Here is a 21,356-nt window from a genome sequence, read left to right as displayed (position 1 = left end):
GTTCCATCCATGTAGTTGCAAATGGCAAGATTTCATTCTTTTTGATTGCCAAGTAATACTCCAGTGTGTGTGTGTGTGTGTGTGTGTGTGTGTGTGTGTGTGTGTGTGTTTGTACACCATATATATATATATATATATATATATATATATATATATATATACATACCACATCTTCTTTATCCATTCATCCATCGATGGATATTTGGGCTTTTTCCATACTTCAGCTATTATTATTTTTTTCTAATTTTACTTTTTATTTTTTAAAATTTACATCCAAATTAGTTAGCATGTAGTACAACAATGATATCAGGAGTAGATTCCTTAGCGCCCCTTACCCATTTAGCCCATCCCCCCTCCCACAACCCCTCCCGTAACCCTGTTTGTTCTCCATATTTATGAGTCTCTTCTGTTTTGTCCCCTTCCCTGTTTTTATATTCTTTTTGTTTCCCTTCCCTTATGTTCATCTGTTTTGTCTCTTAAAGTCTCATATGAGTGAAGTTATATATTTGTCTTTCTCTGACTGACTAATTTCACTTAGCATAATACCCTCCAGTTCCATCCACGTAGTTGCAAATGGCAAGATTTCTTTCTTTTTGATTGCCGAGTAATACTCCATTGTATATATATACCACGTTTTCTTTATCCATTCATCCATCGATGGACATTTGGGCTCTGTCCATACTTTGGCTATTGTTGATAGTGCTGCTATAAACATGGGGGTGCATGTGTCCCTTTGAAACAGCACACCTGTATCTCATGGATAAATGCCTAGTAGTGCAATTGCTGGGTCGTAGGGTAGTTCTATTTTTGTTCTTTGAGGAACCTCCATACTGTTTTCCAGAGTGGCTGCACCAGCTTGCATTCCCACCAACAATGCAAGAGAGATCGTTTCTCTGCATCCTCGCCAACATCTGTTGTTGCCTGAGTTGTTAATGTTAGCCATTCTGACAGGTGCAAGGTGGTATCTCATTGTGGTTTTGATTTGCATTTCCCTGATGATGAGTGATGTTGAGCATTTTTTCATGTGTCTGTTAGCCATCTGGATGTCTTCTTTGGAGAAGTGTCTATTCGTGTCTTTTGCCCATTTCTTCACTGGCTTATTTGTTTTTTTGGATCTCGAGTTTAGTAAATCCCCTATAGATTTTGGTTACGAACCCTTTATCTGATATGTCATTTTGCAAATATCTTCTCTCATTCTGTTAGTTGCCTTTTAGTTTTGCTGATTGTTTCCTTTGCTGTGCAGAAGATTTTTATTTTGGTGAGGTCCCTATGGTTCATTTTTGCTTTTGTTTCCCTTGCCTCCAGAGACGTGTTGAGTAAAAACTTGCTGTGGCCGAGGTCAAAGAGGTTTTTGCCTGCTTTCTCTTCAAGGATTTTGATGGCTTCCTGTCTTACATTGAGGTCTTTCATCCATTTTGAGTTTATTTTTGTGTATGGTGTAAGAAAGTGGTCCAGGTTCATTTTTCTGCATGTCACTGTCCAGTTTTCCCAGCACCATTTGCTGAAGTCTTTTTTTTTTTAATGTTTATTTAAAAATGAGAATGAGTGGGGGAGGTGTAGAGAGAGAGGGAGAGAGAATCTCAAGCAAGCTCCACACTGTCAGCTGAAAGACTGTCTCGGGGCTCAATCTCACAAACTATGAGATCATGACCTGAGCTGAAATCAAGAGTCAGACACTTAACCAACTGAGCCACCCAGGCACCCCAGTATAGTCTCTATCTTAAGGAAATTAGTTAATTTGAATGTTTTTATCCAGCAAAAATAATCATAACTCAAAAGTCGGTATTACCTATCAAGCAATCTTTAAATAAGCTGTATTAAATAAGACATTAATAAAAGGGAAATACCTGCTAACTACATTCAGGTACTGTGAATTAGATACAATTTCTGAAATGAATTAAAAACTTAAATTTGAGTTAGTTAATTGCAGACATTTGGGGCCCATTCTAGTTAGCAATTAGAATCACTGCTTAATACATTCACTTTTAATCTCAAACCACCTCTAGTCTAGTCCTGACATACTTAAGAAATCTTTTTGGGACTGATCACTGAGGAATCCTCTTGGTTTTTTTGCTATACTTGAGTCAACATGCTTTTCTTAATATATCCAATTTTATTTATTTATTTATTTATTTATTTATTTATTTATTCATTCATTCATTCATTCATTCATTCATTCATTTGTTTACTTACTTACTTATTTATTACTATAAAGAACTATTTTCCATCTCTGTAACTATGAGGTCTTTCTTACCAGTATAATGAATACAATGGCAATGCATTTCAAGAATGCATAGACACTAGGGTTTCTCTTCTCTATCTTCCTCCTTGGTAACATAGAGCTCTTAGTACCAAACATTTGAGTGGAAAATTCCCTAAGGCTACCCTTTCTTATGCTAATGTATTTTTTTTTTTCACTTGCCTCAATTTGCAAAATATTACTGTTAACCCCTTAGGTGTCTTTCTTCCAACAGCCAGTGAGAAGCATTCTTATTGTTATAGCTGGATCACTAAATTGCATAATGTTGCCTATTCTAGACAGAAACTATTGAAGGGAGAAAGGGGGCATAAAGGCCTTTGTATGAATGGAGCATTTGAAGTATTCATTTTATATTCAGAGCATGAGTAGAAACAAAACAATTCTTTCTGGAAAATGTCAGTGTTTAAGGCATGGATTCTGTGATGCATTTTTTTTTATTAAAATGCAAAAAATGAACAATACAGAGACCTGTAATTCATTTTATGCTACATTATACATGGGCTTGAGTTCCAACATAAATTATATCCTAGTATCTCTTTTTTTTAACTGCAATGTTTTTAAATAATTTGAATTAAAACATCAACTTCCAGCAAATAGATTAAGCATTGGGTTTTGTGAGTTTATTGACTATGGCCCCAGCATCTCTGTTTTCTGTGGAGTACCCAAATAATGAGCAAGATATTCCATCATGGTTTTAATGTGCTTATAATAATATAATTCAAAAATCCGTGTAGGCAAGAAAATATAGTATATATAAACATTAGTGATACTGGATCCCCTTTATTGAAACATTATCCTAGATATTATGAGAAGAGCTGTACACACATATTGAATCCATTTAACAATACTCTAAGGTATAATCATCGTCATCATCATCATCATCATCATCAATCCCTGTGTTAGGCAGAATTCTAAGATGACCCCCCACTATTCTCATCTCTTGGTGTATACACCTTCTCTCAGATATTCCACCAAGTACTAATATAACTACTGCTGTGAAGGGATTTCACAGCTGTAATTAAGACCCTAAATCAGTTGACTTGAAGAAAGGGAGATTATCCTCAGTGGGCCTCACTTAATCAGGTCAGCCCTTAAAAGGGTCTGGGCTCTTCCTGGAAAAGGGGATTTGAAACATGAGAGGGATTTGATATGAGGGAAATTCTCTGTGGTGGTTTTAAAGATGGAGGGGGCCACATGATAAGGAATGTGGGCAGCTTCTAGATGCTGAGAACAGCCCGTGGCTAATAGCCAGCAAAGAAGTGGGACCTCAATCCTACAGCCACAAGGAACTGAAATCTGCCACAACCACATGAACTTGGAAGAGACCCCCAGCCTCAGATGAGATCACAGCCATGGAAGATACCTTGATTTCAGTCTCCTGAGACCCAAGCAGAGAACCCAGCCATGCCTTCTGGGACTTCTGACCTACAGAACTATGAACAAATAAGTGAGTGCTGTTTTAAGCTGCTAAATCTATGCCCAATAGAGAGCTAATACAAGTCAGAGAAAGATAAAGATCATATGATTTCATTCATAGGTGGAATTGAAGAAACTCAACAGATGAACATAAGGGAAGGGAAGGAAAAATAAGATAAAAACAGAAAAGGAGGCAAACCATAAGAGACTCTTAAATCTAGAGATGAACTGAGGGTTGCTGGGAGGTGTTGGGGGGGATGGGCTAAATGGGTGATGGGCGTTGAGGACACTTGTTGGGACGAGCACTCAGTGTTATGTGTAAGTGATGAATTACTAAATTCTACTCCTGAGACTATTAAAAAACAAAATTTTTAAAAAAGAAAGAAAACTAATACAATTCCCATTTTATAGATGGATAAACCAAGACATTATAAAAAATAGGCAGCATAGCATGCAAAGAGAGAAAAAGTGGAAGATGAAAAGTCCTTCAACTGGCTATTTTGCTTGTAAGTTACATTCCATTTTTCATTAAGGCCACAAACATAGATTTGTCCTGAAAAGCATTATGAATGCTAGTTGCCCCATTTATTCTCAGAAAACAAATATCTGTTTTTTCCCCCCATACTTCTCCAGGGCTATAAACATTCTCCTTATTCATTCTATATTCAAGGTACTCAAAGATTTTCTTTTAAAACAAAACTAGAACTTGTTCTGTTGGAAGTTGTTAGGATTTGTGATGAGTAGCCATTCTGCTATCAGCCCTTTATCCAGAGTGGGTTGATGATTCCTACCACGGTCTGAAATCTGAGCGGATTCAACTATTCGCACTACAGAAAAGCTACATGAGAGTTTCCCAAGTCTCTCTTTGTGCTTAGTGCACGGTTTCTGATATATAATCAAGTGCCTGTTTTGCAACAGTTCTCACCCTTGGAGTTTTCTAATGTGTTGGCACTGCTGTTAATTCAAAGGCTAAAAAGTGTGCTTCTCCCAAGTTAATTGTCCAATTAGCTTTACAACACAGAATTGCACCAGACTTGGCAGCTCAGGCCGTATGAACAGTAACAGTATAACTCAGTTTCAGTACAAAAAAAACAAAAAAACAAACAAAAAAAAAAAAAACAAAGATGGCAAATAGTTTTCAAATGACTATTGAATAAGCCAGGAGTAGAATAATTCTCAATCTAATGCACACTTAAAACGTCATTTCTTCCCTTCTGCAACTTAGTCTCTCGACAAAGACACTGCAAAAGTGAAGCCATCTCAGCACCCATCCCCCATCACTTCCAGATAATCATCTTCACCATCCTAAGCAGTAGAAGTGGTGTTGCTGTTGTCAGTACAAAGTTCAGTAAAAACCATCTCAGACATCAAGTTGCCATTTGGAATTGTGGCCGGATTGTGCAGTCCTGTTGCTGACAAGAGCCACGCTAAAACTTCAACAACACAGAGAAAACTTTCCTGTGAGTTCTCCCACAACTAAGGGGGCTCACGTGGATTCCTAACAGCACTTACTTTCGGTGCCATTTTCTTGGTGCCCAAAGATAGAGATGGGACCACATAAGAGGGATCCCCTTATAGTTAATGAATCGTTGTCAGTTTGCTCAGCTAAGATTTCTTGATATCCTAGGTTCAGTCTTGGAAAAAGAAGAGATTACTCCAGATTGCTAGTCTTGTTTGCTATGCATTCTATGCATTTTTGTCAATACCACCGAGGTACTCTGGGAATGTTGTACCTGAATGGTAGGGGGAGCTATAATCCTAAATTGATAATAGTTAGATTAGACTAGAATTTCTCCCAAAGATCTTCAAAAGCCAGGATAAGTGCCAGATTTAGAAAACAGATGTCCTGGTATTTTAGCCACTTGCTGGGGAGATTAGATGGCGCCCAAATCTCAATTCGTTGACGATATAGTTAAAGGAGGCGGGCCTTCGAGTTAAACCACAGGTTTACTAGCACCCATTCTCATTTATATAGTCTTTTCTTAGCTTTGTATTTCTTTATCATCATCAAATGATATTTGTTGAAAACCAATGGCCTTTGCTTAATTGCTAACTTTAGGTAGTGTGATTTAAAAAAAAAAAAAAAATATGTTTACCAGTAGACACATACTAGAGATGTTATGTCAGGCCCTACAAAGTTAGTAACCACCATGGGATATTTTAAGCCTTCTTTAATTAAGGAATAAGATCATCCCCTAGGCACTAAATTACAAAGTTCTTTTTCTTTCTTTTTTCACATTTCCACATCTTAACAAAAGATGTGAAAATTAAGATGTATTTATTTCCCGGTTCACCAGTGGTATCTATAAAGTCACCTCAACAGGAGAGAGAAAGCCCTGTGCCTGGTTGGGGCACCAGGTCAGCAGGGTTGGGGTGTCCAGTAAGATATAAAGTGGCAGTGTCCCTAGCTACCAACACAGATGCTTTCCATCCCATAAATGTTATTCCTCATGGAACTGCTTTGAACACAATACAGAATGCAAAGCAGTGATACATGCCTCCCTTATTGTTTTCATGGTCTGTTAGAGAAAGGGAACATTCAACATAAAATTTATTTTCCAGAAGTTCAGCTACAAGTAAGATGTTATAAGGAAACTAGTTCCTTCAGTTTATCTGAGGCATCCTATAAAGCCAAGTTTTGTAAAATGGGGAAAATATAACATCTATGTATAATGTATAAGGAGGTTAATGGTGTTAATACATTATTTTCAAGAAAAGGGAGGGTTATTTGGCCTCCCTCGTCAATGTTCCTCCTCCCTCACAGATGGTCAGCATGTGGCGCTCCCTCACAGAAGGCTTTCTGTGGTATCAGAAAATGCATGACTTTATACAGCACCTAAGGACGAAAGGTGTTAATGTAATTATTTTTATATTAAACCACAAACTGTTAGGATGCAAATAACTCTAGGAAGTATAAAGTGAGAGCTAAACACACACGCCCATCTGGAGCAGCAATCCAAAGAGGTGCCTAATTTTAGAAAAGCTATTTCCTGTTTTCCCTTTATAACTTGGTTAATAAAGGGAGCTTTATTATCTTTTTAAAAATCTTCTGTATTGATAATAACATCTGGAGATTAGGAGTGTGAGATCCTAGGAATTCTAATGAGACTGTTCGGATTTATCTAAATAAACCCAGAGGTAAATAAGAAATTTGATGTGAAAAACCCTCAGACATCCTGAAAGATGTAATTGGTGGTCTGCATAGTGATCACCTCCACACCGGCAATTCTTTTTCCCAGGTGATTTTGAATATTTTCTAGCATACTGTTTCATGAAGGTGGACACTTTGGAAGAATGCATGGGGTTGGGCTAGCACAAGAAAGGAAGGGAAGGTTCACTAGGACCTCATTCTCTTCTCTTTTTTTTCCCACAATGCTGAAGATTGTATTTGATGATATGTTTTGAAGCACTACAAAGTGCTTATTAAATAGAAATTCAAAATTAAAAAAAAAACTCAAAAATATCAAGCTATTTCTCATTATATCAAATAGGTGGGTGATATCTACTCATAATTCATTTTAATATTGTAAATGAAGTCTGTGGGGTGCATATGGAGCAGAATGGAAAGCTGGGAGAAAATTGAGAGAACCATGAAGAAAGAATTCACACTCTATAAGAGAAGGCAGTTGGGATTGCCACCACCCAGACCCTGTCTTACAGAACAGCGACAACACAGATGTGCCCTTCACATGCTGGCTTCAAGTCGAAGGTTCTGACTCCATTTTCTGTCATTTCACCTCAGGTGAAATACAGTACTCCTGCTAAGTAAGTCCTTGAATTCATAGCCTGGGTTGAAATCCCAGCTCTACCAATTCCTAGCTGTGCAGCCACGGACAAGGAAACTCACCTGTCAGTACCTCAGTTTTCAACTGTAAAATGCAAGTAATTACAGAAGCCTCCTCACACAGCAAATACTCCAGCTCTTCCCACGTTTACTTTCTCTAAATAAATTCACAAAGAGAAAATGTCTAATGAAGCCACCAATCTTGGATTGGTCTATTCGCAGCCAGCAAGAAACACAATGTCTCATCAAAAGTCTGTTCAAATATCCCTAAAACTGTCACAGAGAAGACTTCTATTTCATAACACTGGAATTTGTGGCAGTTAAAAATGAGGCAGAAGTCTCAAAGTCTTGAAGATTATACTTTTTATTATATTATACTGTATCACATATAAATATATTGATGGGCTTTTCTAGTTCTCTTTATTACTTCCTATAGACTTTCAAGTTGTTATGCTCCATGATATATTGGTTGTAATATATGTTATGATTAATTGGTTTAATATTGTCTTTGGGAATCACACTCTTGAAGAGTTAGTCGTCAAGTCCAGTATAACATTATTTCTGTGAGAAAACCAAATGACTTAAATCCTTTGGTTATGAGGTCAGGGTGGGAGAAGAAAATGGCCATCAGAAAGCCAGCTGATACTATTGAGGTTTGGGTTAAAGAAAGACCAGGAGAGAGGAGACGTGCCCAGCTAAGAAGGAGTTAGAAATGCCCTTCAGTTTAGCACGGGGTTTGAAACCAAAAGAATTGTTTCAATCAATGATCTTCACATATTCTTGCAGAAATGACACATACATTTTGGCAGAGGCTAAATCCATTTTTTTTAAAAAGAAGAATGTACTGCTCTTCCATCTAAGATAATAGCGAAAGCAATGATCTTTGCTGGTTTATATACACATGCATTATGATGACATTGCATCGCATATAAAAGTGAGGAGGAAATACCTAAACATAAAAAAGATCCAGAAGAGAAACCCAATATTGTGATTTTTACTGACCTCTGTGATGTGGAGAAATTTTTCAGGTGTCACTCAGCCTGGAAGTTATTATCTTTCTACCCAAATCCAGATGATCTATAGAACCCTCCTAGTGCCCCAAATAGGAGAGACCATTGCCAGGTAGGAAGCAGCTGCCCCAGGCATTTTGCCAAGAGTCTAGTGGAGGTGCCTGAGTTTCCTTAGCTGCCAGTCTTCTCTAAACCTGGAGCAGTGGATTAGGAAGAGCAGCTGTTCAGGCTATAAACACCCACTAGGTGAAGGTTTGTGTTTCAAACCAAAATTCTGATCAATTGCAGTGAGAGACACTGAGGAGTCTCTGAAGATGGACTGAAATAAAGTGCCATCTTGATTGGGGTTATTATGGACAAGGATGGTGGAGCGATGTAGAAGGGGTCCATTGAAGACAAGGAACCAGAGAAAGAACAGGAGGTGCCTTGAGATGTTGCCCTAAATTACATCAAACTAAGGAATTACAACCACCTGGTGAGGAGGAAGGTGAGTTAGTGGCAGGGACTCTCATATACTGTTTGTAATTAGGAGCTCATTTTTATGAATGGAGTGTTATGTGTTTGTATCAGCTGACATGTCAATTCACACCAAGTCATATGGACCAGAGGTAGCTGCCTGAAGCATTGGGTTGATGAGGAATCTAAGTCTGAGGCCAGACTCAAAAACGAATATAGCCATCTGCCTTGAATGTCAAGAGGCAGCCATGCCTGGGTGTGGAGGGGAGCATTAGCAGCCTTGATGACAAAGTCTAGGCCTTAACTGCTGGGTAAATTACATAAATTATGGTTATTTGCTAATTATTATTATAAGTTATGGTTATTTGCTAATATGCACAGTTGACCCTTGGACAACATGGGTTTGAACAGCACAAGTCCACCTATATGTGTAATTTTTTTGGATAAATACATTACAGTTCTATAAACGTATTTTCCCTTCCTTATGATTTTCTTAATAACACTTTCTTTTTTTTAGTTTTAGAATATAGTATATAATAAATATTCCAAATGTCATCATCATCATCAATTATTTTATATTATCCTTAAGGCTTCAGGTCAACAGGAGGCTGTTAGTAGTTAAGTTTTGGGGAATCAAAAAGTGTACACAGATTTTCAACAGTATGGGAGGTGGTCAGAACTCCTAACCCCTTCATTGTTCAAGGGCCAACTGTAGTCATCCTCAGTGAATCTTGTTTTCATTATGAAGTTCTGTGTCCAAGGAATCCTCTAATATATGTTCAAGATTGCTATAAGACAGGTAAACCTTTGAAAACAATTCCCGCCAACAAGCCAGAGCCAAGAAAGTGCACCAATGATAAGCAGCAGCTCTTACAGCTTATGCCAAAGAAGACCAGCTTCTGAGTGTGTCACAAGTCGGAGAAAATCAATGTATGGTTCAGCCTCAATCTCACAGGGGTTAAGAAGACAGTGCTAACCAAACAGAGCAGTGATTTAAAGCTGTCTGTGAAGTATGAATGAAAGAAACAGAATAAATACCTTCCTGGAAGACTAGCTCGTGGCTGACATCTCTTTTGGATTCACAGCTTGCTTCAAAGTCCAAGGAATACATGAATACACTTCATTTGAATAGACAAATGTGTTCTTAATTTAAAGATAAAGAAGGAAGGGAAGCTATCTACACACTCAAGACGGGCAGACAGATTGAGGGCTGTATACGAGAGCAAGGTGTCACTGAAAGAGAGGCAAAAAGGCAACCAAAGTTATGGACTTCATTCCAACAAGCTACCTTGCTTGCTCTTCTCCCTGGTGGCCAGTTTTGATATTTAATCAAATGTCTGGTCTTCATCTTTCTTGCTTAAGCGAATAGGACACAGTTTAAGAACCTGAGCATTTGTTCTGTTTAAATGACACTGAGTAACATTAAATGCAACAACCACAGTACTGAGAGCTGACGTTTGTCTGTCAACCACTTGCCAGGCATCATGGTGTATTCTTGTGTTCTCACTATGTAATCCTCACAACAAAACAAAAATACTATTAAATACATAGAGTACTTGATACGTGCAAGGCACTGTTCCCAGCACTTTGAAAATATTAACTTGCTTAACGTTTACAACAGCCCAGTAAGGTAAATACTAAGATGCATAACGAAGACCTAGAAGAACAGAGGTTAAGGAACTTGCCCAAGGGCACTCACAGCTAGTAAGCAGCAGAACTACATTAGGATCAGGTGATCTTACGACGCGGGCACTCCACCCACTGCCATGTGGAAGAGAAGGGAGCAGAGACACAAAGGTGAACTCGCTAGCTCAGGGTCACAGAGCTAAACCTAAGTCAGAGTCAGGATTTGAATCCAGGGTCCATCTGACTTCAAAGACTGAGCTCCCAACCACTTTCCTGTACTGCCGTATGTTGGGACAGAAAAAGGTTTTTCTTTTGTTAGCCGGTACAATGTAATGCTGTACCATATTGCCTTAAGCATTTGAGAAATTCCAGTTATTTCACGACTGATACATGTTCAGTCTCCAGATAATGCAAAGGCCTGCCTGGGGAAAAAGTCTGAATTCTCAGATTTTTCTTCTAAAGTCACCTGGGTTCTCTCTTGTTTCAGAGGAGACTGTATGGGCTCGTGCCTATATACACAACACCAAATGGAAATAAGACAAGATTTCTAAGCACCCTTTGGCTAATTACCCTGGCTTATTTGATACAAGGTCATTATCAACACAGTGCCTTTTAAAGATCTGGGACTCTCTAGGCTTGTGGATGATGTCCAGCACAGGCTTCTTTTAATACCACCCACTCATAATGCAGTGCTAGGATGGGAGAAGTACGTGTGAATGTCGCGGCAGAAGTGTGAATCTGAATGCATTCCAAAGCCAAACACAAATGCTTTTGGATTATGCACAGCTTCCTTTTCTTCACGCCTTTCCTCTCATGTATTAAAGGAACTAAAAGAGAATGATAGCAAGTCCATTTATTCACACATTTATTTTCCTGAAAAACTCAAATCCCATTATTTCTCAATGACAAATCAAGAACATGACATTTTCTTTTTTTTTTTTTCGATATATGAAGTTTATTGTCAAATTGGTTTCCATACAACACCCAGTGCTCATCCCAAAAGGTGCCCTCCTCAATACCCGTCACCCACCCTTCCCTCCCTCCCACCCCCCATCAACCCTCAGTTTGTTCTCAGTTTTTTTTTTTTTATGAAATTTATTGACAAATTGGTTTCCATACAACACCCAGTGCTCATCCCAAAAGGTGCCCTCCTCAATACCCATCACCCACCCTCTCCTCCCTCCCACCCCCCATCAACCCTCAGTTTGTTCTCAGTTTTTAACATTCTCTTATGCTTTGGCTCTCTCCCATTCTAACCTCTTTTTTTTTTTTTCCTTCCCCTCCCCCATGGGTTCCTGTTAAGTTTCTCAGGCTCCACATAAGAGTGAAACCATATGGTATCTGTCTTTCTCTGTATGGCTTATTTCACTTAGCATCACACTCTCCAGTTCCATCCACGTTGCTACAAAAGGCCATATTTCATTTTTTCTCATTGCCATGTAATATTCCATTGTGTATATAAACCACAATTTCTTTATCCATTCATCAGTTGATGGACATTTAGGCTCTTTCCATAATTTGGCTATTGTTGAGAGTGCTGCTATGAACATTGGGGTACAAGTGGCCCTATGCATCGGTACTCCTGAATCCCTTGGATAAATTCCTAGCAGTGCTATTGCTGGGTCATAGGGTAGGTCTATTTTTAATTTTCTGAGGAACCTCCACACTGCTTTCCAGAGCGGCTGCACCAATTTGCATTCCCACCAACAGTGCAAGAGGGTTCCCGTTTCTCCACATCCTCTCCAGCATCTATAGTCTCCTGATTTGTTCATTTTGGCCACTCTGACTGGCGTGAGGTGATACCTGAGTGTGGTTTTGATTTGTATTTCCCTGATAAGGAGCGACGCTGAACATCTTTTCATGTGCCTGTTGGCCATCCGGATGTCTTCTTTAGAGAAGTGTCTATTCAGAACATGACATTTTCTATGGAAGGATCCTCAGAAAGGATTCAAATCAGAAACAACATGCTATGAAGAGCATATTTAAGAGCAATACCTTGATGTGAAAGCCAGTCCAAAGCCTTGTTTGGTTGATAAAATCATACTCTGGTATTCCCCAACCAATTTCACCAACATACTCATATTTATATTTTGCCGGTAAGCATCTGTTTGAGGCAGGCCTCCATAAATATCTGAGATCTCCAGTCTTTTCTAATGCTGGGCGCTTTTCTCCTATATAGGAAGTGTGCTGATGAATTTTTGGTAGATGATCCTTTATATAATCTGGGCCTTAAAAAGACAGAAAGACTTTTTTTAAAAACTCTATACTTTATTCTAAAATGCATTTGTCATTTTAAATGGTGAACATAATAATACTAATGATTATATGATACTTATTAGGTTCTGGGTGCTATTACAAGCCTTTTAGATACATTAATCCATTAATCCTTATAATAACCAAATGAGATAGGTAGTAGTGTTTTCTCCAATTTTTAGCAAAGGTGGGGGGAATGAAGCAAAGAAAGATTGATTACTTTTCTAGAGTCACAACTAACAAGCTCTTCATTGCCAGACAGGCTGTCTCACAGTTGGGTTCTTATTTACCCCCCATCCACTGCTTTTTTTTAGAACTAATTTAATCCAGATGTATCTTTATTTTTTTATTTTTTTTAAATTTTTATTCATTTTTTAAGAGAGAGAGAAAGAAAGAGATAGAGACAGAGCATGAGCAGGGGAGGGGGAAAGAAGGAGGGAGACACAGAATCCAAAGCAGCCTCCAGGCTCTGAGCTGTCAGCACAGAGCCCCATGTGGGGCTTAAACTCACGAACCACAAGATCATAACCGGAGCCGAAGTTGGACACTTAACCAACTATACCACCTAGATGCCCCCAATCCAGACATATCACTTGTGCCACACTTGCGGGATGTAGGCCTTCAGACATTGGGGTGTCTGATCTAAACAGATAAAATCTTGAAATGAGAATTAGGAAATTTCCCAAATGTATCAGAAGCAACTGGAAAGTAGAGAAGACTCTCAGATGAGAAGAGCAGCTTATAACGGACGATGACCAAAGGCAGAGACACTTAACAAATATTGGTATATTATTTTATTTTTAAAATGTTTATTTTTGAGAGAGACAGAGTGTGAGCAGGGGCAGGACAGAGAGAGAGGGAGACACAGAATCTGAAGCAGGCTCCAGGCTAGCAGCAAAAAGCTCGACGTGAGGCTCATACCCACGAACCGGCAAGATCATGACCTGAGCCGAAGTCAGCCACTTAACTGGATGAGCCACCCGGGTGCCCCTAAATATTGGTATTTTAAATATAAGACAGTGAACAAAAAGAAATCCATGAATTGTGGAAGTGGGTAAAATACACCAAAATATGAGAAGGTCTGGAAAGGATCACTTAAATGAACCTGGTATTGAAAGTTGAGGATGTGAACCATAAAGGGGAGCAAAGATCTATGGGAAGAATGGTACTGATTTAAAGTAGAAAGTAAGGGGCTGGCCAGGAGGAGTTTCAGAAGTCCCAGAACCCACATTGCTGCAGGATCATATGGACAAATTAGGGACACAAACAAAAAACTCCATTCCTGTTACCAGAAGTCGACGTTGGAGGCAGAAGCTATGTTGTGGTTGTGATGTCAACTGGGCCCCTCTTGGCCCTGTGACTCCTCTCATTTGGCTCTTGGGTCAGGGGGCTCAGTGTTTGCAGAGTTTATGGGTGGGCCGGGGCTTTGACCAGGTACTCGGAAGGAATGGTCAATGTGCTAACAAGTCTGTGCTTAGAGAAGTTGTCTAAACTATCCAAGGTAGTGGGAAACGTGAAACTGCTCATCAGATGCATGATTTTGGCAGATGTTTTCACAGCCTCCTAATCAACATCACTCCCCATGGTGCGCTGAGTACTCACTGTGGCTAATTTCCCTTGACAGATACATGGTGGCTTCACTTTTATTCATGTCAGGTTTTCACTCAGGTATAACTATTTTGGTAAAGAATAGAATGGCCAGAGCATAGAAAACCATTTTCTTTCTCAATGTGACAGGTGTTGTGGTCTTACCTACAAAACTCCTGTCAGAAGGAATTTGTGCAGCAGGCTCCTCTGAACAGGATGAAATACAGAAGAATGGGGGTTAGTCTTGCTGAAGCTTCTGTGCACATTAAGGCCACCGTTTTCCCAAATGTGTCATCAAATGCCACTTCCTTGAGTGCACGATGAAAATATATGTGTGTGGGGTGGGGGTGCTTTATAGTCAAAGACTTTGGGGAACACCGCTTGCTACTTTTGCCTTTTAGTTGCCCACAGCACATGAAGGCATATTAAAAGTTCTGAGAAGTCCTACGGTAACTAAACCTGTTTACACTTAGGTGACCCAGTGTTTCCCAAACTTATTTAAGCATGGGTCTCTGTCAGTGCAGAGCCCAAGGTGGGGCTTGATCTCACAAACTGTGACATCACTGCCTGAGTGAGAATCAAGAGTTGGACGCTGAACTGACTAAGCTGTCCCTGCGATTAATTTTTAAAAAGAGCCGTTACTTGAGAGCTGAATCAAAAGCACTCGGTTTTAGATAGTGTCATGGAAGGTGCACATACTCTCCAAACCAAGAATATGTTTATGTGAGGGTGGGGGGGAGGGGCAGGGAGCTCCAATCAGGGTTCTCTGCGGCTTTAGTCAAGTCACTGGACTTTTCTCAACTCCTGTTTCCTCTTTCGTGCTTTAGAAATAGCATGATGCAATATTCACAGCACAGGAGAGTCCTGGGAAGACCCCGCCCTGGCCACCTAACTGACTCAGGTATCTGCCTTATGAGGCCGAGGCAGCTGGATGCCAGAGGCCAAGCTAGGCCCCCATTTCCAGCAGATCCCCTCTAGCCATCCCGATGTTTACCTTACCAGAAAGCAAAAGATCCACATATCACTACCTAAACAGCAACACGCAGAAATGTGCTTTCCTTAATGAGACAGTTCCACAGGTGTTTGGCTTTAAATGACACACTTGTTTTTCCAAACCTCTTCCTCCAGGGCCTAGCCTCTATGCTGGTTCTGATTCCCTGCTTAAGAGTAACACTTCCAACTCACATGCAACCCATTGTCTCTTTAGTTTTCCTTTAACAATTATCATCTCTGTTCAGCTATCGTTGCTACATTTCTTAGGATGTTTCTAGTTTTTTTTCATCATATGGAAGCTTTCCTCCATCTTTCATCCTCTTCCCCAAACTCCAGTGCTCATTTGCCAACAGTGATGTTGGCAGCTCCTGGGTTAGTAAGTCTCTCACCTGCCCATCTTCTTTAAAGTTCTCTTTTGCGTCTGAAGACTTGTCTAGTGGGACAACTAGCAGCTATAGCGCTTACACAGAGCTGCCCAACTTCTGTCAGTCAGTCCTAACTCTTCCTCCCCCGTGAGAGCCACATTGTGATGGGAGGAGATGTACTTCCATTAAAACCTGTACCAGGCTTCGGGGCTCCACGTTTCTTATTCGTCCTGCCCTGGAAAAACTGTATGCCCTTTCCCTCTCCCCTCTACATGTGCCCAACAGTACTTGCTTATTTGTACTGAAATTCTAAAGTTACAGTTAAGGATATGGTTTTGAAGCTAAACTACTGTAGGTTCAAATCCTGGCTTTGTCTGAAACTGGCCTTTTTTTTTTTTTTTTCTTTTTTTTAAATTTACATCCAAGTTAGTTAGCATATAATGCAACAATGATCTCAGGAGTAGATTCCTTAGTGCCCCTTACCCATTTAGCCCATCCCCCCTCCCACACCCCCTCCAGTAACCCTCTGTTTGTCCTCATATTTAAGAGTCTCTTCTGTTTTGTCCCCCTCCCTGTTTTTATATTCTTTTTGCTTGCCTTCCCTTGTGTTCATCTGGTCTGTGTCTTAAAGTCCTCATATGAGTGAAGTCATTATGATATTTGTCTTTCTCTGGCTGGCTAATTTTGCTTAGCATAATACCCTCTAGTTCCATCCACGTAGTTGCAAATGGCAAGATTTCATTCTTTTTGATTGCTGAGTAATACTCCATTGTATATATATACCACGTTTTCTTTATCCATTCATCCATCGATGGATATTTGGGCTCTTTCCATACTTTGGCTATTGTTGATAGTGCTGCTATAAACATTGGGGTGCATGTGCCCCTTTGAAACAGCATACCTGTATCCCTTGGATAAATACCTAGTGGTACAATTGCTGGGTCGTAGGGTAGTTCTATTTTTAATTTTTTGAGGAACCTCCATACTGTTTTCCAGAGTGGCTGCACCAGCTTGCATTCCCACCAGCAATGCAAAAGAGATCCTCTTTCTCTGCATCCTCGTCAACATCTGTTGTTGTCTGAGTTGTTAATGTGAGCCATTCTGACAGGTGTGAGGTGGTTTCTCATTGTGGTTTTGATTTGCATTTCCCTGATGATGAGTGACGTTGAGCATTTTTTCATGTGTCAGTTGGCCATCTGGATGTCTTCTTTGGAGAAATGTCTATTCGTGTCTTTTTAAGGCTGGCCTTTTGACCCAGGGAAAGTTATTCAGCCTCTGAGTTTTAGGCCTCTCCTCTATAAAATGAGAATATTGATGCCCTCCTATATTGTAGCCATGTTGGATGGAGAGGAGAGAATCAATTTTATTTAAAGAATTGCTTATCTGAGAATGTGGCATATAGTATATAGCTAATATTATTATTGTCTTTTGTTTTTATTTGATGTTTTCTCTTATTACATTCCTTTAAAACATATTTTAGGAGCTTTCACTGATAAATGATTTATTCCTTATTGTGATTAAGTTCCAGTTCCTTTCCTGAGAGCTCATCTAGATCAGGGGTTGGCAAACTTTTCTTATAAAGACCAAGAGAGTAAATAGTTTTGGCTTTGTGGGGAATACGGTCACTAACTACCCAGCTGTCCCACTGGAGGGCAAAAGCATCAGTAGACAATATGTAAACAAACAAGCATGGCTGTGTTCCAATAAAACTTTATTTATGAACATTGAAATTGTAAGCTCATGTAATTCTCACATGTAACAGAATATTCTTCTTCTTTTGCTTTTTCCTACTTGAAAATCTAAAAGCCATTCTTTGTTCACCAGCCCTACAAAAACAGGTGGCAGGACAAATTTGATCCAGGAGCCAAGGTTGGCTGACCTCTACTCTAGATGGTGGGAAGATGGTGGACACTAAGGAAGCAGATTGCCACAAAGGCTGGAAAGAGCACAGACAGGCGAATCTGTGAGGTTTTCCAATAAACTTCATCTGTTTAAGCCAACGCTTGAAAAGGACCAGCTATAGCATGTGTCAGTAGAAAAAGAGAAAATTCCATCTCTGAGGCAAATGTCTCTTTCTGACCTCTCTCCTGCATTTACAGTGTTTCATTTAATTAATCAACTCATCCATTCATTTATTCTTTCACTTATTAAGCAAGTATTTATTGATCCATATGCAAGTGAGCAAAGCAAACCCCCTGCCTTCATGGGCCTTGCATTTCCTTTGAGAGGCCAGCAATACAAGTAAACACTCATTCATTATCTTTCATTTGGCTTATCACTATAACGTCCTAACTAGTCTTAGCTCTAGTTTCTATCCTTTCCAATCCATCCTCCACACAGCTGCTTAAAGTGAACCAAAACTCAACTAAAATAAATACCTCCTCTCCTAAATAACACATGAAGTGGTTTTCTGTGGTGCTTATACTTTTTTCCATCCAGCTTTCTTAGGATTGCTGATTAGTGTCTTCATAATCTGACCTTAGCTACTTATTCTTACATGCCTTCACTTTTTTCCTTATCAAAATTCATCTTTCAAGGCATATTATAAGTGATGCTTTTCTAGAAAACACCCCTAATCCCCCCGAGTCAAAATTAGACACTCACATGCTACTTTTACAGTAGTTTCTTTTAATTTCACCTTCCTTTTTATATCATATTTATTGGATCTTCTCTATTTAAAAAATTTTTTTAATGTTTATTTACTTTTAAGACAGAGAGAGACAGAGTATGAGCAGGTGAGGGGCAGAGACAGAGGAAGACACAGAATCTGAAGCAGGTTCCAGGCTCTGAGCTGTCAGCAGAGAGCCTGACATGGGGCTTGAACCCACAAACTGTGAGATAATGACCTGAGCCAAAGTCAGATGCTTACCCGACTGAGCCACCAAGGCGCCCCTAATTTTCTCTATTTTTAAGCTCCTAGAGGGTAAAGGTTATGTCTATAAACCCTTTTCCAAAAGTTTTTTTAATTGAAATATATTTCATATATAACGTTGTGTAAATTTAAAGTGTACAACATGTTGATTTGATATATGTATTGTAATATGATTGCCATTATAGTGATAATTAGCATGTCTATCCTGTCACATAATTAAAATTTCTTTTTCAAATGTTTATTTATTTTTGAGAGAGAGAGAGAGCAAGCAGGGAGGGGCAGAGAGAGAGAGGAGAGAGAGAATCTCAAGCAGTCTCTACACTATCAGCACAGAGCCTGATGTAGGGCTCGAACTCATGAACCGTGAGATCATGACCTGAGCCGAATCAAGAGTCAGTCATTTAACCAATTAAGCCAACCAGGTGCCCCCAAAATTTATTTTTAATGGTTGGAATAATTAATATCTAGTCAATTGGAAAGTTTGATAAAATAATAGAGTATCATTGTCTATATTTACTATGCTGTGCATTTTATCTCTAGGACTTAATTACTACTCTTTGGAAATTTGTACCCTTAAACATCTCTCTGCCCCACTCCCAACCTCCAGGCCCTGGTAAGCACCATTTTACTTTATGTTTTCACAAGTCTGACCTTTTTGGATTCCACATAAGTGATATCATATAGTATTTGTCTTTCTCTGTCTGACTTATTTCACTTAGCACGATGTCCTCAAGTTCCATCCATATTGTTGCAAATGGCAAGATGGCCTTCTTTCTCATAGCTGAATTATGTTCCATTGTATATATGTATCATGTCTGTAAAGTCTTAATTGCCAGCACAGTCCTCAAACATAGTTGGTCCTCAAGAAATACGTGTTGAATGCTGAAGTGAATGGTTTGTCAAATAAATGAATTTAAAAATTCCATCGTAAGGGGTGTCTGGTTGGCTCAGTGAGAAAAGTGTGTGACTCTTGATCTATGGGTCATGAGTTCAAGTCCCATGTGGGGTGTAGAGATTACTTAAAATAAATAAATGAACCTTAAAAAAATTCCATCAAAAGACAGGAGGCATATAAACTCATATTAAAGGTGAAGCAAGCACTTCTTTAAGTATCTAAAGAGCAACCTACTTTCTAGAACTGCCTCAAATCCTCCTATTTTGGATTTTATGATATGACACTTAAGAGTAAGGTCAGAGTAAGAATGGCTTTTCACAACATTTATTTTTAGTAGTTAGAGGCAGAGGGAAGGATGAGAGCTCATAGTAATATGACTTCATTCTATAATATTGCCTCATGAGGCCAATTCTCCACTTCCAGTGACCAAGATGAAGCATTCTAGGGAAATAAATTGAAAGGAATCAAGTGGTTCATGGAAATGAGTGTTTTAATAAGTATGTTTGGAAACTGTTGACAATATGGGCATAAATTTGCCATTACAGATGCGCTATGCAGAAAAGCTGGGCTTATTGGAGACTCAAGGCAAGGCAGAGGTCAGAGGAGACAGTGGGACTGTGAAACTATGAAATGAACTCTTCTGGACACATCTGACATATGCATGTAGGGGCAAAGAGACAGGAGATAATGCTAGAAATCACTTTGTGCCACTGTTAATGTGAATAGGACTCTCCAGTTCCAACAATTACCAAGAATGGATCCATGGACTGGAAAAATTTTAAGTGCTTTATCTCAATCCCATTGGTGCAATTATGCATTGGGTCTAACCATTAAATGGACTGAAAAGATCAAGTTTGTCAGATTTCTGAAAGAGCCAAATAAACATCAGACAGAAACATCCTTGCTACATACATTCGTTCTTCACTCAAACAATAAACCTCCTGCAGATAATCTGAAAACATTAAGGACAGCCTCCAATAAACTCAAACTGCCTCCAATAAATCCATGGGATTATTATGTCAGTAAGGAAACTTATATGATAATTACATATAAAATTATAAATTGGAATTTAGGGTTATGACAAATTAGAGATTTCACCGGATACTTAATGCACAGTTCAACCAATGGTTGAACTAATATTGATGGCACTCTACTGAGTGCCCGGAGCTGGGTCAGAGTAAAGAAAGATTAATAAGACATGACCTCTGTTTTTCTGGTTTTTCATATGCCGTAGACTGAATGACTATGTACCCCTCCAAATTCATGTTATCTCCCAAGACCCAATGCGATGAGTTTCCTTCCCATAGGAAGTTGGGCCTATGGGAGGTGATTAGGTCATGAGGGTGGAGCTCTCATGAGTGGATTTGGTACCTCATAAGAGACCCCAGAGAGCTCTCTCGCCCCTTCTGCCCTTTGAGGTTACAGCAAAAAACACGGCCATCTATGGACCAGGAAGTGGGCGCTCACCAGACACTCAATCTACTCTCACCAGGTGCCTTGATCTTGGACTTCCCAGCCTCCAGAGCTGGGAGACAGAAATTTCTGTTGTTAATAAGTCACCCAAGGCTACGATATTCTATTATTGTAGCTCCAAATGCACTGACACCATACAATCTAAAGAAGACCATGCTCATCTCCTCCAGGAAACATTGTCTGCTCTCATGACAGACACTGTTATTCACTGAAACTTTAAAATGCAGTTTGATCTACATTTCATGTGCCTGCTTAGGTTTCCTACTTTTTTCATGAATTGTGTCTTGTCTCTCTGCTTGTCAAGCCAGCCCGTGTTAGTTCCTTTTAAAGACATGAACTGCCTTTTGTTCGCTTTGTAACTTCCAC

General features: G+C 39.4%; 1 protein-coding gene across 1 annotated transcript in view; it reads right to left on the bottom strand.

The window, feature by feature from the left end:
- The window catches only part of CB1H4orf45 (chromosome B1 C4orf45 homolog), a 99,379-nt gene that overhangs the window by 47,324 nt on the left and 30,699 nt on the right, over window positions 1-21,356 (bottom strand). Inside the window, exon 2 of the mRNA XM_047856477.1 lies at window positions 12,548-12,780. Coding sequence (XP_047712433.1) covers window positions 12,548-12,780 — 233 coding nt within the window. The remainder of the gene's footprint in view (window positions 1-12,547; window positions 12,781-21,356) is intronic.

This window comes from Prionailurus viverrinus, chromosome B1, assembly GCF_022837055.1.
Source record: "Prionailurus viverrinus isolate Anna chromosome B1, UM_Priviv_1.0, whole genome shotgun sequence".
NCBI lineage: Eukaryota > Metazoa > Chordata > Mammalia > Carnivora > Felidae > Prionailurus > Prionailurus viverrinus.
The sequence above is the reverse complement of the archived record's forward strand: the minus strand, read 5'-3'. Positions and strand labels throughout refer to the sequence as shown.